Genomic DNA, 17,378 nt, shown 5'->3' with positions numbered 1-17,378 from the left:
GTCATAAGATTTGACAGCTGACATCTTCACTTCCCCTTTGACTCCATGACAGGATATTCCTGCCTCTGCCTTGAGGTAAGAGGCAAAGAGGCAGAGAGGAGAGTTGCTCTGAAAGTATAGCCACACAACTTCAGATTTGTAAGTGATGCGGTGGCATTAGAATACAGTGACAATGGCACTGCAGAACCATCATTCATTTTATCAAATTGTCATCTCTACCAGAATAGCAGGGTCCTGACACCTGGGGAAAGGGGGAAGAGATGAAAGGCAGGCAGCAGGCTGTGTAATGAGACAAAAATTCAAGTTCCAAGTTTCTGGCTGATATTCTCCATTAGTTTATGGTAAAAAAAAACTTGAATGAAATTCGTAATTCTCAACAGTAATACAGGTCCAGGTTGGTTATACCTTGGCTATAAGTTATCTGGATGAAAACAGACACCTAAAACAAGCTAAGATGCCTGTAAAGATTTAAACATGCAGCCAACAGTACAAGTGTACTCAAAAAAGGGAACAGTCCAGTATTAAGTAGTATTAAGGCAGTAGTGGTGGGCCAAAGCTGAACCCACAGAAGACTTACTAGCATCAATCAGCAGATAGCAAAGGCTATGCTGGCTTTTGTCACTTTACATTTGTCTGCTTGGCAGAACATATATGAATGCAGGTTTTTATCAGCAGCAGCTCTTTTAATATGTGGAGGAAGGTTCTTTAAAACAATGATATAGTTTCCATTTTCTACCTATGCAAATACAAGAAAGATTACTTTAGAATCCAAATGAGGGGAAAAATAAAGTTTGCTTCAAAATTAGCCCCTCCTATCTCATCTTTCTGAAAAATATAATTCCTGTTTCAAAAAATAAACCACTTGCCACACTTTTGGTGTGTGCTTGCATGTAATTTCATAGAAGTAGTGAGGGGAAAAAAAAAGGCTCAGTGATGAGGTATCCTCTTCCCTTCCATCTGGCAAGGAAATCTGCATCTGAAAAGCAGCCCCCACTACAATAAGGCTCCACTCTTTGCTGCACCTGCATATCTGTCACATCCTCCAGTGCAGTACTCAAGCTTTTTGTGCTTGTATGCAAACAAGCACCAACTACAGAAACAATTCTACTGAGTGCTGCATCTTACCACCTGATCATCAGGAAACTTCAGATGTCAACAAAATTCCAAACCCCACAAATCCAGAAGTAACTGCTGGAAACAGAACTAGGAAGCAAAGATCTAACCCAAAATGCGTATCATCCTACCTTACTTGCACTGCGGAGGAAGAAGCATTGCAATCTCACGTATCCAAGAAAGGTTTTCCAACACCACACACCCAGAGAATAAAGCTGGATAGACAGACAGGTACCTACAAACTCCTATTTATCCATCAAACCTCTGATCTGCTGACTAACTTTGAGTCACTATAAAATAGAATAGTTCAAGTATTTCAAAAACAGCTTGCCACTAAAAGCATCACCTGTCAAACAACTCAATGAGAAAGGAAATAAAAATCTGTTAATATTAGGAAAATATAAAATTTTTAAAAATGGCACGACATTGTTTCCCTAAAACATAGCCTTTTTTAAGTGTTCTTCATCTTAATTACAAAGTACTTGAGGGACCTTAAGGAACTAGGCAATCACATTTTTTCATTATACCATCATTCCAGTTCTCTTCTTACAGAATAGGAAAATTAAACCAATGACATAGTAGCTGCTGCTGATTCCTACCAACTCCTTCCTATTCTTCAGTCCATTTTTATACTCTGGGTAACTCCACAGGCAACTACCACACTTCACCCTGTAACAAAGAGCTGAAGAATGTTCATCCTGCTCCCTTAAAATATGCTGACTAGCACACAGAGTGGTTAGCAAAAGCCTAACAGAGAAAATAAAAAAGTAAACACACTCCCCTCTCCCTTCACAGTGTTAACATATTCATCAGCATCTCTGTGATATACAAACCAAATTCAACTGGGTAAAGCTTGCACTGTTGTGAACAGTGAAGTCAAATGCCAGTAGGATTATACTTCTCTAAACACGAATTCAGAAACTGAAGTTAAAAATGGGTATGTGTATAGGGGAAGTCAAAGATTTTCTAAAAGACACTCTTCTACTGTAGAAACAATGACTTAAGTTTCAGGTTTTGGGGGTCTGTGAAGGTGGAACGTGACAAAAAGAGGGAGCATAGATGCACAAAGGAAAAAATAAATCCCTCATAGCTCTATGCAGTATAACAAAAGACTACTTGCACACAAGCAGTAAAGACATTAAAACAAAGTATTAGTTGAGAAGATATCAATTTCCAAAGATTAGCTTCACTGATTTTTTTCCTTAACCTAGATTTAACACTTCTCAATCTGTTGAAATATACTGGGCACTATACAAAGTACTGTATACATTAAATAAGACAAAAACTTCACATTTTTTTAACCTAACTTTTAACAGTTTAGTCCAAGATAGTGACATTTCAGTAAAAGCATGCTGCTTAATGTGACCCTAAAACCATCCTGGAAGCAATCTAAAAACACGCAGCTCAGAAAAATGAGACTGCTGGGACCCCAAAACTCAGAGACCCAGCTCCACTCTGGCACATGCTACTGTTTCCCAAGCAGTGTTTGGGCAAGAGGATTGGCAAAGCAGAGAGGAATTGCATCCATCACCACTTCAGAGGAGAACATGAGTGGCTCAAGAGAGCCATTTCCTGCTCCACTCTAGAGTCTTGTGTTGACAACTCCATTAGTTAAAGGTTTTCAGCTGAACCTCCCTCAATTACGTTCTTTGTCAGAATAAATCACAAAGTAAATGGACCAGGTAGAGTTGCCACATATGACTTTTGCTTGCTTAGCTTTGGACAAAGGAGAACAGGGATCTGTTGCTTTGGTAATGACAATAGGAAAGCACATCTTAATCCCCAAATCAGCTCCACTTTGTTCAACCAGCAAAGTCCTTCATGGGGCTGTTCACGTGGTATCCTCATCACAGATGAAGTTTTGTCAAAAGCAGTGCCCACAATTCCACCATCTGCAGCACAGGGCTCCCTGCAGGTTACGGGGGTTATCTCAGCAAACTCTGGAGTGTAGACACTGTTTAGCAACATGTTACTATCTCATCTCAAATATTTTTCCCAGGGATTAGTACCCAGCTTTACATCAACCACACATCTTTGTTTTGCAATGTCTCAGTCACCTCTGGCTGGCTAAAAACACGTTTGTGTGCACATGCTCCCAAAACCCTTACTCACATACAGCACCCACTCCATCTCTCATTCTAGGGAACTTGTGACAAGTGGCAGCCAGCCATCCTTACAAGAGCTGCTCATGACATACCTACCCCTCCATCACAATTCTTTTTTTCCATGTTTTACTACAAGCTGCTGGGGGAAATGAAGTACACTGTTTTGCAGGGAAGGAGGAAGAATCTGCATGCCCTGGCTACTTTCTGTCCAATTGCATCAGGTAATATTTTTACACTAACTAAAAATGGATGATATTTTAGGGCACTAAGATTAAGTGCAGACAAACTTGCTGGTATTAAAATACAGCCCATTTAATTAGTATGAAATCCTCCATATGCTCATCAGTTCAGTTTTACAACTTGTGAAATGTGTTTGTTTTGCAAGGTTTTTTAACTGTCCAGTCTGTTGAGTTTTATGGGTTTACAACCTCATTTGTTTAAGTTAACTGAAACTACATCAAACGGAAATACAAACAAACTACACTAACAGAAATACACAGTTTGGGGCTACCTTTAAAAAAAAAATATTCAGGCTTTTTCTATAACCAGAGGAAACAAAAGTGCTGAGGTCCCAAAACACAGAAAGTTCTCCTGCACACATGTTCCCTAATTGGGAGCTTAATGGGTCTGGCAATGCACAAAAAATACTTTAACTCCATTACAGACAGTAAGTTGTCAAACTGAAGTGAGCCATTTTCAAGGAAGATAAATCCAGTATGCACCAGAGTTCAGACAGCAATGAATATACCGAGAGAGCAATAACCATTCTCTATTAATTATCATTTAACACTGCACCATTAAAAAAAAAATGTTCACTTTGCAAGTGCCACATTTGAAAAGGTAACTGAAATATACAAAAACTTCCCAGAGCACAACTGAGAATGATAAACATAGAACTACTCATATCCTCTTACTTGTTACCTTAGTTTGGATCCCAAGAAACCCCCCACAAAAAAATCCCAATCAAACAAACAACCCACCAAACAAAACAAATCCAACCAGCAAAAAACAAAAACCAAGCAACTCCAAAGCAGCAACTGCCACCATGATGTCCAGAACAGGTAACTGAATAACTGCAAGGAACCTAAGTGCAATAAAATCATGGTAGTTACGTATAAATAAACCAGATCAACGTATACCATAATCAACTAACCCTCACACTGTGAAGCAGCATGAGGAAATAAAGTGAATGTAGTTTTGTTTTTCAGTTTGTCCCAGCAGTCTCAGCTTTTGTGCCACTAATGACACCAACCACCCTTACATGCTGTTAATTACTTCAGAAGCTGCTTGAGAATTTGCAGCATATAAAGGCGTGTAAATGCAGACAGAGACACAAAGCAGTCATTGTTCACATGCTAAGGTTAGATTCCAACATGTTTAGACATATTTAATGGTCAGAAAAATTACAAATACATTGAACTGACTGGAGCTGTCCTGCATCTGGAAGGACTAGTGCTGAGACCAAGACACCATTCTATGGTACGGACCAGACTGATCAGTTCAACCTTCTGATATCCAAACTGCAAGATGACATAGTCCAGATTATGAAAAAGATTCTGCTTTACCATAGCTACTTCATACACAAGGCTGATAAAAGGACAGCTTACCCTGTCAACACTACAGGAGGTCCAATAGATGGAAAAATAGATATTTTAAGGAAAGATAGTGGGGACATAATCTAGAGGAAGAAAATCCACTCACCTGCCATTTTTTTTGATGTAGGTTACTAAATAACCATGGTCTTCCCAGTTATGAACTGTTTCTGTCATTCCCTGCTCCTGAAAAATGGGCTGTAGAGCTTTAAGAACGGCATTACAATCAGCTGCAAGATTAAGAGAGAAGAAATAATCAGTGAGGATTTTCCACTCAAGTTACTTCTGCCCTTTTTTAGGGGCTGAAAAGTTTATCCTGACAGATTGGATTAACTTTTCTTTAAGTACCATGTGAACAATCTTTCATTTCCTCTTCCACCCACCCCCATTCTCCCTAGAGATATTTCTCAGTGCACAGGTATCCAAACAATTTTCCTTTAAATCAGTTTTTACACCTGAGCAAAAATGATTATCTACTATGGATGTAATGAGAGTATTTTAATTACGGCTACTATTGGTCATCTACTGTATCACAATCCACACAAGTCTTTACTCATATAATTACTTTTAAAATCACTTAACACACAAACAGCAATCCAAAAAAACCCACAGCACTGACAAGAAACTCCAAAAAAATGTTGAGCTGTAGTACTGGGAAATTACAAAGGCACTGAAAACTAACCTATCCGCTCCACCCCTACACAAACAGCCTTTTTTCTAACATCCAGGTGAGAGCAAGTTCCCAGTTGAAATCTTCATGACGCTATGGAAAAGATCACTCAGAAGAGCACACAAAAACTCACTTGGAAATAACTGACATTACTCTGGTACAATTACCTTCAAAAGCAAGGTGATAATTTGTCCATAAAGGTATTTAGTCAGTCAGAATATGCTGAGTTCAGAAGCCTTAAGTTTGCTGTACAGTTTTGTGGGTTTTTTGTTACCCACAACATAGCTTAAATGAACAATTTTAGTTTCTTCAAACAAGTGTCTCAAAAACAAGTTGCAAGTTTTGCCCGTTTATTTTGGAATTCACAAGGTGAATTAGTGGAGGATGCTCCTAAAGCTGCACTTAGCAGAACAGGAACAAAACTGGAAAGACTATTATACCAGTGTCAGTGAGGAGACCTAACATAACATTCATCTACAGGCCGTCTCATTAAGGCAACTAGCATAATTTCTGCTTCACAAAACACAGACCTAAGCCACTATGGTCAAGCAATACGTCAGCAATGTAACCAGGATTTAGAGTATCTCTACCAGAGAAATCAGCTGGCACAGCCACATTATGGAGGCACAGCTTACAACCAAATGCTTCAGCACAGACACAGTCTTCCCCATCATGACTTTCCTAAAGAGTTATTCCCAACATATGTACTTTGTTTTACCCCCTGCTCCCAAAATGCATATGCATTGGAAACCAGTAGAGGTAGTCTGCAGACAATCAGAAATAGTTTCCAGGATAAAATGGAGTTGTACTTGCTACAAAGAACTGAAAAAAAAAATCCTTACCAAATTACCCCTGAATGTTTTAACCAGACAGACTGAAGTAATTGACAGTATTTACTTTTCTTCAAACACAAAGTCAAGAGCAAACCAACTCCCCAACAGCCAAGGATATTTAATAAAAGTTGAAAGGATTTGCTTATTGCTCATATTATCTGATCTTGATGCATGTTCTGAGATAGATTTATTTTTCACCTTCTACATCTCACTCATTAACTCCGTGTTGCAAACTAAAGGAAAATAGAACCAACAAAGCTATTCTGTGAGATCACAGTATATTGTTTAACTGTTGGTTCCTTCTTAGTCAGTAGCACCACTGACAAAACACCACAATCCACTACCATCATGAAACTTCTTCCTTTCTCTACCTTCCTGTAAAAATCTGCATCATCTGTACCAGCAAGATTTTAGGCTTCCTGTCCAGTGTCAGGTTCTACCATGGCACAGGCAATAATTAAGGCTCAGAGTACAAAGCTTGTCTGCCCAGTAACCACGGTTACAGTGGTAATAAGTGGGCCAGCAATCAAAGCAACATGTTTTTCAGACATTGAAAGAATAGATACATGGGACCATAACTATGAGCCACAGTTCTTAAACTGGTTCTAATCTCTGCAGCCTTGCACGGGGAAGGGAACTTTGCAATGCTCACTTTAAACTTGCAGCTTCTGCCAGGCATCAGCACTTTTTGGAAAAGGTAGGAGCAGCTGCTCCAACTCCAGTACATTCACAAAGAATTTGTCACTTCAGACAAATGCTCCCTACTTCTTCAGTAGCATTTGCTTCCTTGCCCAACTCCTTTACTTTCTCCGTCTTTTTCAAAACAAACACCTATTTCCATCCTTTACTTATGTCACTACCACAAAACCATTAAAGAACTCTGTTTACTAAAGCATGCCATACCCTCCCAGGGCCAAGAGTAAAATTACATTAAACCCAAGTTGAACTAACTAGTGTCCAACCAACCCCCAAACCACTTCACTTCTGCAGCTCCTGCAAGATAGTAGGAAGATGGTGAACAGACTGAAAACTGAAGTGCCCATAACACATTTAGCCCATTTTCAACAGCTTCAAGGAATCCTGCTAGGTGCATCTTGGCAGACACTGAAGGACAAATCATCACTGGCATTTTTCTGCTTCATGAACATACCAACCCCTCACATACTGTTCATCACTCAGCAGTAGAGTTCCTTGCTAAGAACCCAGGCACAAGCTTGATTAAGCTCTTCCTATTATGCTATTAACTTCAGGAAATTAAAATAACAACATGCTCTTTCATCAGGTATCCTTTCAGTTATACCACACAAGATTTGCCTTGGAGGGCTAATTAATTCTCCAAAGTTGGAGATTCCTTTATAAAATGTTTGAGGCGTAACTGGTTGCTTGAAGGCGTCAGGAAGTTTCAGCAATCTCAGAATCTCTCACCCAAATCCACTTGTCACCACCTCACTCCAAGCTCAGATATGCTCTTATCAAGCATTGATAAGCAAAAAGGACAATGGTGATTAGAACAATAGGAACACCTTTGAATCTACATCTACGTGTTTATTCAAGTAGTCAATTTTTGTTGTTGTTCTTCAGGAACAAAGGAAACAAACTCTGGATACCAAGTATAAAATACTGGTTTAGGTGCTTGATAATTATTTGCTGGAAGGAATGAAAAATGCCCAGAGTTTCACCCTTAGAGAACAGGAACAAAAACCACTGTGTATAGGATTTGAGATCTATGTATTTTTCAGGAGTTAACACTCAGCCAGAAAGTTTTTGAATCCCAGCACATTTGAAGAGAAGACTTGCAGCAGTTTCAGATGTTCCTCTAAATCTGAGCAGCAAAGCAATCAGTACTTGAAAGTAATCTGTGAATGTGATGCCAAAGTCTAGAGTCACTGTAAGCACCAAGTCTGGGCTCAAGCATCACACTGGCTAGTTCCACCCTGATACTTAAACTCAGTGTTGGAGCGATCTGCTATCGAGCCAGACTATCTCTAAAAATATTCTGGTTTAAGACTTCTTCATGCCCTATGATTAACAAAATTTAGTAAGCTATGGAAACAGATTAGTACTTATTCAAAAATATTCACCCCACTTCCAACTTCAAATTTTTCTTACCCTGATTTTAAATAACTTCTTCTAACAAGCAAGAATATAACATAACCAAAACAATAGAACACATTATAGCACTTATATATGATTCTGCATCTGATGCATTTTTCCCTTGGTAGCTAAATATTCAATAGAGAAAGGTGAAGAAAACAAATCAAATTAAGTGCTTCATTAAGAATACATTAAAGAGTTGGCATACATTAGGAATCAAGATGCAGAATATGCTAAGAGTAAACAGCAACCTGAGCTGCTGGCATATTGTTTCAGTTTAGAGCTGTTTAAGTTGTTTCAACATAGTAAAATCCTTATGTTTTGCAAGTCTAATATTCTTGCACACAGGCACTATTGATCAACTCCAATCTTCAAAAATCTTACAGGAAAAGGAAATACAGAGACAGGGTGGGAGGGCACTACATATAAATGATGAAGGGAACACACCTGATAGAAGAGATTCATTTCTAGGCAGCTGAGGTCCAGGGGCAGCTCAAGACGAGCAGCAGGAGGTGCCTTCAACCTGCTACAGCTGCACACCTGACTGCTCTGGCACTGAGCTCACTACAGTGAAACTGCTGGCCCCCTTCACCACCACCTCTTACTGAAAGTAGTGTCCTCAGGCTCATAGGTGTACAGGGAATCTCTCATTCACAGACTAATCCAAGGCATTTTTCCAGTGCCAATACTGTATCTCAATTTTAACCACGAAAATACTGCAGAATTAAGAGACGTGCAGCAGAAATGTTTAGTGAGCAAGTTGTTCATAATTAAAATCCAGAACCAAGGAGAAGCTTCAGGCTTCTATGTATTTTCCACATCCTAGATTTCCTTTAGCACTAGAGAAAATAGAAAAAAAAACCAACAAAAAAGCTAAAAGTCACAACAGTTTATGGCAAGTCAACAGCCACCTCCTCCTCCTAGGTCCCCCTCTCCATTGTACATGGAAGATAGAGCAGTACATAATAGTTTGCAGATAACTTGTTAACACTTAGTCATCAACATCTGCACAGCAATCTTTTTCTTAAAACTAGAAAACTTAAGAATTGTACTACTTTTGTCCTAGCTAAAAGGATCTGCCTGCATGGAAAATGAGTGAGCAGAGCACACTGGTATTTGAAACAGACTATCTAGAAAAGTTTCCACAGCAGTATCGCAGGCTCAACTAAAGTCAGAATGCCAACAGTTGCCTCAACAGGTCCTTGTCCAACAACAAAATACCCCCATATCTCACAAGAATGAAAGTATCCCCTCCAAGCACACTTCAAGACCCTGCTTTCATTACTGCCCAGAACAAAGCAGGTAGCTTTTTCCTGACATGTTAACAGATGCAAATGAAAAAATGGCTTTAGCAACAAAGACCTTCTGAGTATTAAGTTTCAAAGTCTCCCATCAGAACACACACACGGGAAGAATCCTTTGTTTTGTCCTTGCCAGCTCTGCAAAAGAAGAAAACAGCAGGAAGCAGAAAACTATACTAAAATTACTCCTTTCAATCAAATTGCACCTATGAGCATCATCCTCATCATATTGGTTTAGACACAGAATTCAACAAACCATGTATGGCATGAGGCTTAAGCGGGGAGCAGGTGGAAATAGTCATCTACTACTCATCCATGAGAAAACAGATCATCGAGTTTCCTACTACACTCACTCTATTGCATTATGTATTACACAAATTTAAGAGTAGAAGGCTGCTCTTTCCAAAAGTTTCCACAGAACACTTGCCACACTCCTAACTTTTAAGGATTTCCAGCTACATGTGAATACAGGCAAATCCACCTACACTGTCACATCAGCAAGTCCATGAACTTACTGGCACTTCCATGTGATCACCACAGCCAACAGGAGTCATTCTGTGCATCCAAGTGTCCTTTAGGAAATTATGGGTAAAACAACTATGAGTCAGAATGAGCTCTAAAAATGTTAAAGATACCCAGCTACAGACGAGAGAATTCAACCCTCTCTCCTCCCCAAATACAAATAATACAAAGGTAGGTGCACTACCACCACCTCTGTATTAGCGCCCTAATCACCTTCAGGAGAGAATTCTACAGAAGATCTCAAGTTTTCAGCAAATACAGGTCTATGAGATCCATCCACTTCCATAATGGAATAAATACACTGAAAAGAAGTTATTCCTTCATCCTTCCTCTACATGATTTGTTGTATTAGGGATATCAAAAATCTAATTTACTGTACACAAAACCAAAACAGATCTTGTGTACTGAATAACCCATGTTGTTTTGTGAATCTAAAGTTCCTGAAGTTTTCTGTAAACTCACCTCAATAAAAATACATTCCAGTATCAGGTTTAGGCCATGCTGTTGCCCCTTGAGACGTAAAATTCTAGTTACTGGATTACAATATTAAAAACATCTACTATCAAATTGCAGAATAAACTAAGTACCACCAGTAAGCACATATACAGAGCAAGACTAGTCTGAAACAGTTTTACACACAACAGCCATTACTAACTCTGAAGTCCACTTTGTAAGGGGCCTTATAACTTGACATTCATTGCATGAAAAGAGTAGGTTTGGCTCCAAATCCTAGTATAAGTGATGTAGCAAAATGCTTTCATTGGTAGCAATATTCCATTTCCATCTAGTATTTTAGGCAAGAACTTATTTTTTAAAAGGTTAAATTGTGAATTTCTGCTACAAGGATAGATAATGCAGTTACAAGAATGATTTCTGTACTTTCAATCAAAAAACACCTCAACATGGAGTTTAATTAAATCTGGGAGAGCAGAACATAAGGTTTACTAGACTATGCCACAGCATTCCCAATCTTTATCTGTATCTCACGAATTTTCAGTCAAACACATTGTAGAGAAGAAGATTGCTACTAAGGTTGCGTAGTTTTATTCATCATTGTGTAGGATCTCTGATACAAATGCATTCTTAGAGATAAGAATCCTTGTATCAAGGAACTTTTATTACTTTAACATCACCTCTGCTGCTTATACTTGCAGCAAAAGCTGAGTACCTTCACTAGAAAGGAGAGAAAGCATACAACAACTTTCTTGTCACTGTCTCTGAGCAAATGCCAGATACCTGGCAGCCATGGTCATTCAACAGCTATTCTATGGTCTGGTGTAAAATAACCATGCTGTTCAGTGCTTCTGAAACACAGCACAGGGCAAGCAACCTAGGTAGAGGGTACAGCAGAGACCAGACCAAAAGGGAAGAATGAAGTACTGAAGAAACAGACTGTAACAGCTCCACAAAACACTTTTTTGTTTTGCCTTCCTCTTCCCAGGACAGCAACCCTTCACATGAGCCAGACTGAAAAGTAAAGCATCAAAATAAAATTATGTTCTCATTCTTTCATGTAAAGCTGGTCACTAAGTCAATGTAAGTGTTATCTCAACAAATAATTTTGATGTTTGCATAAAACACAAGCACATTGCACATGAAGTTAAGTACGCTAACAAAGTCTTTTCGAGCACAAATGAGGGCCTGTCACTGCAATACACATATTGAAAGAACTAGAAGAAAGCACTTGCTACCAATTCAGAGCTCATTCACACTTTGAAGAACAATTTAACATTAGCTGTGAAAATGAAAACACTTAATACATTTTATAAACAGAGGCCATTTCCCCCCCACCCATCAACCCACAGACTGACTTCCTAATACATGGTTCACTCATGGGAAAAAATCAGAGCCTTACTGAAGGCATTTTGCATTTTAAGATCACTCAGGATGGATAAATCCTACTGACCAGTTGAGGAGTCTATGCAGGGGACTGTTAACACATACTGCCATGCACTTGTATGCAGATTATTTTATTAAGTCATGTGCACATTGACTCAAGGCTTCAAACAGCACAGTTAAGTGAAGCAGCTCAGCTTTATTACTCAACTTTTGCGACTAGTAGTAGGAAATATTTACTAGTCTCCAAATTTCTGGTACCCAGATCTTGTACCCATGCATTGGACAAGGCACACCAGCCAGAGATCAGAACAGGGCCTCTGCATTACGCCATGGTCCTGCAGAGACACCTGCAGCGACACCTGCAGCAGCCAGGATGCATCCTTTACAGGACTCTCTCTGAAAATCTGTACCAGTACAAATAGATAAGTAATCAGAGGCAGCTCAATTATGAAGAGGAGAGCTCAATTATGAAGAGCATCATCACTCTCATTCACTCTGACATCTACAAACCATTTCTATTTTTGATAAAATAGATTAAAAGAAGTTTTCCTATATGTGGCATCTAATTGCAGCTAGTTATGATGTAGCATCCTACTACAGTTAACAACTTATTTAAATGCCCATCGTCTGGAAATGTGCACAACATATCACAGAAAGTGATTCTCTGGTACCTCTGGAAAAAAACGCAAAACAACAACTTATGGCTCCACTTGAGCCTTAATATCAACAAATGTGATTTTAATGCTTCAACTCCAGTAGCTACATTTGTCTCCCAGTAGCACACAACCAAAGTCCATCAACTGGCATACAAACCTCATTTTATTTCTCCCATTTTAAACCTTAGCATCTTTTGGAATACCTGCAGCCTTTCCACCCAAAAAAACTGTAAAAGAGAAAATACGCTTGGTAACAGAACTCCAGCATGTCCAAATAATATCAGCTCTCCTGGTCACTTACATCTTTCAAGCCACTTTAATTACCTATGACCTGACCATCTTCTAGAAACATGTTAAGCAAAGTGATTAGTACTTGTCCTAAAAACTTTCCTCACCTTTCAAGGATTTTGGTATTTAAAACGCATGGTCAGAGAAATGTATCTGAAATAGGAAATACTGATGTGTCAAAAGCAGTCTTCATTTCCTGCAGGAATTTGCTCTACAGCCTCAAAACAGAGCCTCATGAAGAGTATCTCCCACACTGTTAAACTTTCACCTTTGCAGGTGACAGCTCCTTCATGCCTGAGCAAGCAGCCATTGAGAACTTGACATCATGCTGGAGAATCAGATAATTATATTTTCAGAGTTCCAGACACAAAGCATTTTAGTCTTCCAAACTAGAAACCAACAAAAGCAGGGAATGAGTTCATAGCAGTCCTTACTGCTAAAAATGGAAAGCTATTAATTCCTGTATTAACACCTCCTGACAAGCCCCATTTGTGCTCTAACACTCACCAGGGCAGTTCTCGGTCCGGGCCTGTCAGGACTAGACAGTGGAGACCTGCAGGGCTCAGCTCACAATAGCCCAGACAAAAGCAAAGGCTGAGCCCACACCACTCAGGAAGCTGCTAAGGAAACATAACCAAAACAGACCCATTTCTGAACCGCCAGTTGCAAACACACCTTTAGCCAAGGTTGATAACACAGTTGCAAGCTCCAGAGATATCTGAGCCTTGTTTAATCCTTATTTACATGGTCTTCACATACAGATCATAGCTAAGGAGTCAGCAAATTTTGTTCACATACCATAAATCAATAAAGTAAAGAGATAAGCCTGTCATCTGCATGGTATCACTGCAATCAGATGTTTCAGCACTTCAGACAATCCAACACTTGACAGAACCAGTCAAATTTAGCTACAAGGATCAGAGACGCCATTCCCTCACAAGAAGTTCAAATATACTTAATGTGTTTTTACAGCTAACGGCAGCCAGCTCCAGCCACAAAAGCAGAATCCATCTCATAGGAAAAACAAAGCCCTAGCATCTCTAGCATATCAGGCAACAAAAGCACCCACCAGAGAACATCAAATTAAAAATAACTCTCTACACAGGCAAGTGCTCAAAGGTTTTACTGATGAGTTTCATTTATAATCTTAGGCTTAAACTAGTACTGATCTTGACAGTTTCTTGCTCTTTCATATACAAGATTGACTTACTTGAGAAAGAAACCACAAGTTTTCAAGAAAAATATCACATTTTCAATGCCAGTCATCTTTTCCTGCATTCTCTGCTATTTCCGCATTTAGCATGGAATGAACAATGATTCAATATCGAGAACTGCTGATTATCTGCTAAATAAACCAAACCAGCACCAGCTCCAAATTGTCTTTACTACAGCAAGACAGCTCAAAACATGCAAGCAACTGCATTCATGCAGCATTTTCCCAGGTAGAAATTCAGGTAGATGGTGGCAAGAAAGAGCCAACACAGCACCTCCCCCTCAGCATTTAGTTCTCTTAAACACTCCTCTTGCTGGGAGATTATCCCTTCAGAAAGCCATTTTCTTAATTAGTTCTTAAAGTAAGGAAACTCAGCAACAAGGCTTTAAAAAGCTGCAAAACTCAAAACCTTGTCAACTCTTCCCCCCCCTTCAAAAGTTTAGATCAGCACAGCCAAAAATAAGTACATAAAACTGTAGCTCTGCTCTATGAAGAACATTAAGATTTCCAATCCAAACAAAGACAAGAATGAAAATATTATTTTAACTGCATGCAGTTCAAATATTTAACGATTTGACAGCCTAAGTAAAGCCTTCAGTACTGAAAGAATATTTAGTAGAGTAGCTCAGACCATCTGATAATTAAGACTTCCCCCCCTGCAGTCTCAGAATTGAGCAATGGACCCAACTCTGCAGACAGGACCAAAGCTACTGACAGAGGATGCTCAGCCCTCAAAGGTCATTCCCTTCTATCTCCATGAAAACATTAATTTGAGGAAAACCAGATCGTGTGCATACAACACATTCACTTACAATTTTTCTTAAAAATTTAAGCATTGCCCAACCCACACTCTCTCTAAGCCCAGCATTCCCCGAGTGTGTAATTTACCCAAGAGCTTCCTAAGCATTTGTTTTAGTAACTATAGCAGCTCAGGTAATCACTGCTCTCCTCCACCAACTCACTCATCTATGCCCTGGCCCTAAGTATTATGGGCACCACTGTTTGTGCCACTGTACCCTATATACCATGTATAATCCCCCCAGCAATAATCCCAAATAGCAAACATGGAGACAATTCAAACTGATTTCTAACTAATTTGCCTTTCAAAGCAATTTTCTGAAGCAAATAGAAGAACCCAAACCTCACAAAGAGTCTCCACATTACCTCTCCTCCCACTCTTAAGAATAATCTGAAGAACATTAATCAGTTCAATACTCAACAACCAAGAAAACTAAGCTTATATGACACATTCACACATGGATGGAAACGCTCCCATGCGCAAGCAGACTTACAACATACAGTAAATCTAAAATCAATTCTGTACAAGTATAAGGCATCAAATATCTATATACTTTCATAATAAAATCCTCAGAATATATAACTTGAGGAGTCTCAATTTCATCTCTTCTGACTAACAAAAAGACAACTAAAGCTTTCTGTGCCCCAATTAAGGAAGGCCAGTGATGTGTGTCCATTTTTATAAATGTTAACATAGTCTTCTTGTCTTTTAGGATAGGGAACACTATGGTGTTTGCCTGCTAAAGTTGACTGTTTATCTGCAGGGTCACAGATAAGCAAAATATTTCTGTTCAAAGGCCTGTGATCTACAGTTACTAATTTAATCAGCTCTTGAGAAGACTATCACTGGAAGTCAGGCTATGCTATCCAGCTATCAAAGATTCAACCCTGCTTATATTTAACTGACTATTATTATTTCTAAAAAACTAATCAGATGCCTAATTAGAGTAGATAGTTATAAGGACAGGCAAAAGGCCTTTTTCTCTTTTGACTAGTATATAGATTTTTGTAGTATATGAAAAAATTTATTGAAAAGATTGAAAAAAAGGCAGCTTTTAGCAGAAGTACATGGCTTCATTCATCTCATGCAAATCCATTCCCAAGGTAGTATTGTGCCCCCCCATCTCAAACCAATACAAAAGGACTTATTTTCTCTAACTCCCCAGATCCATGTTTTTATTGACATTTGCTGGCATTTCCAACAATCTTACAGGAGTGATGACCACAACACTAAGAAATGGCTACATAACAAGTTCTCATTCTCAAGATCCTTACTGAGTACATTTGAGTCCTGAAGAATGTACATGACAAGCTCCAGAGTCCAGTACCCCAAGACAACTGGACTGCCTGAAAAAACCAGAGCTGTTAATCAAAAGGGTTTGTAACATGCCAAGTAAGTCAGCTAGTGAGAACAACCCACCAGAATCCACACCATTCTGCAGCACAAGCAGTTGCTAATAGCTGCTCAAGTATTAACACTTGACAAAATCCCATCTTTCTCATGCAGAGCGGTGTCCTGTGGATCTTCTCCCTGCCAGCAACAAAGACAGCCTCCATCCTTTACTCACAGAGAAACTCAGAAGACTGAGGATAAAGACAAGTCACACATACCAGAGAACAAAGTAATAAACAGATCCCAGAGAATTACTAACATCTCAAATACTATCTCAGCCTTTATAATCATCTTCAGTCTTGATGGTAGACAATTACAACGATGCCTTTGGATAGCTGCTATGTTAAAAGTGAACAGTCAGAAACATATACAGATTTTTTCAACCATGTATAATGGCCCTCAGACAAGCAGAATTCTTAAAAAAACCCCATGTACAGTTATTGCAAGATGCATTGCAATGAAACAAACTATTGTACAACCCTTCTACAAAGTACAGATGGCATTTATCTGGACTTCTTGTAAAGCCTTTGACACAGTTCCCTGCAACATCCTGGTCTCTAAATTGGTGAGAGCTGGACTCAGTGCGTGGACTGTTTGGTGCAAAAGAAAGTGGTTGGACCATCACATCCACAGGGTTGTGGTCAATGGCTCAGGGTCTCAATGGACATCAGTCACAAGTGGTGCCCCTCAGGGGTCCTTACTGCCACCAGTGTCATTTAATATCTTCATTAATGACAGATTAAGGGAGCAAGTGCACCCTCAGCAAGTTTGCAGGTAACACCAAGCTGAGTGGTGTGGTTGCCACACCTGTAGGATGGGATGGCATCCAAGGGGACCTGGACAAGCTTAAGAAGTGGCCCATGGGAATCTCATGAGGTTAACAAGACCAAGTGCAAGCAGCTGCACCCAGGTATCTAGCCCTGGTATCAACAAAAGCTGGGGATGTACAGATCAAGAACAG

At 39.3% G+C, this 17,378-nt stretch overlaps 1 protein-coding gene across 2 annotated transcripts in view; it reads right to left on the bottom strand.

Annotated features, from left to right (window-relative positions):
* Nucleotides 1–17,378, bottom strand: part of SMS (spermine synthase) — a 44,702-nt gene that overhangs the window by 24,370 nt on the left and 2,954 nt on the right. The window contains exons 1-2 of one of the 2 annotated variants that reach the window (XM_048287874.1): nt 16,300–16,345; nt 4,920–5,040 (exon numbers count right to left, since the gene is read on the bottom strand). In XM_048287874.1, coding sequence (XP_048143831.1) covers nt 4,920–5,040; nt 16,300–16,330 — 152 coding nt within the window. In that variant the 5' untranslated portion in view covers nt 16,331–16,345. Of the gene's footprint in view, nt 1–4,919; nt 5,041–16,299; nt 16,346–17,378 lie in introns of those variants that run through there. The other variant, XM_048287865.1, reaches the window with a different exon arrangement.

The sequence above is a fragment of the Corvus hawaiiensis genome, chromosome 2 (assembly GCF_020740725.1).
Source record: "Corvus hawaiiensis isolate bCorHaw1 chromosome 2, bCorHaw1.pri.cur, whole genome shotgun sequence".
In the NCBI taxonomy this organism is placed as follows: domain Eukaryota; kingdom Metazoa; phylum Chordata; class Aves; order Passeriformes; family Corvidae; genus Corvus; species Corvus hawaiiensis.
Note: the sequence above shows the minus strand (reverse complement) of the source record. Positions and strands in the feature narration are given on the sequence as shown.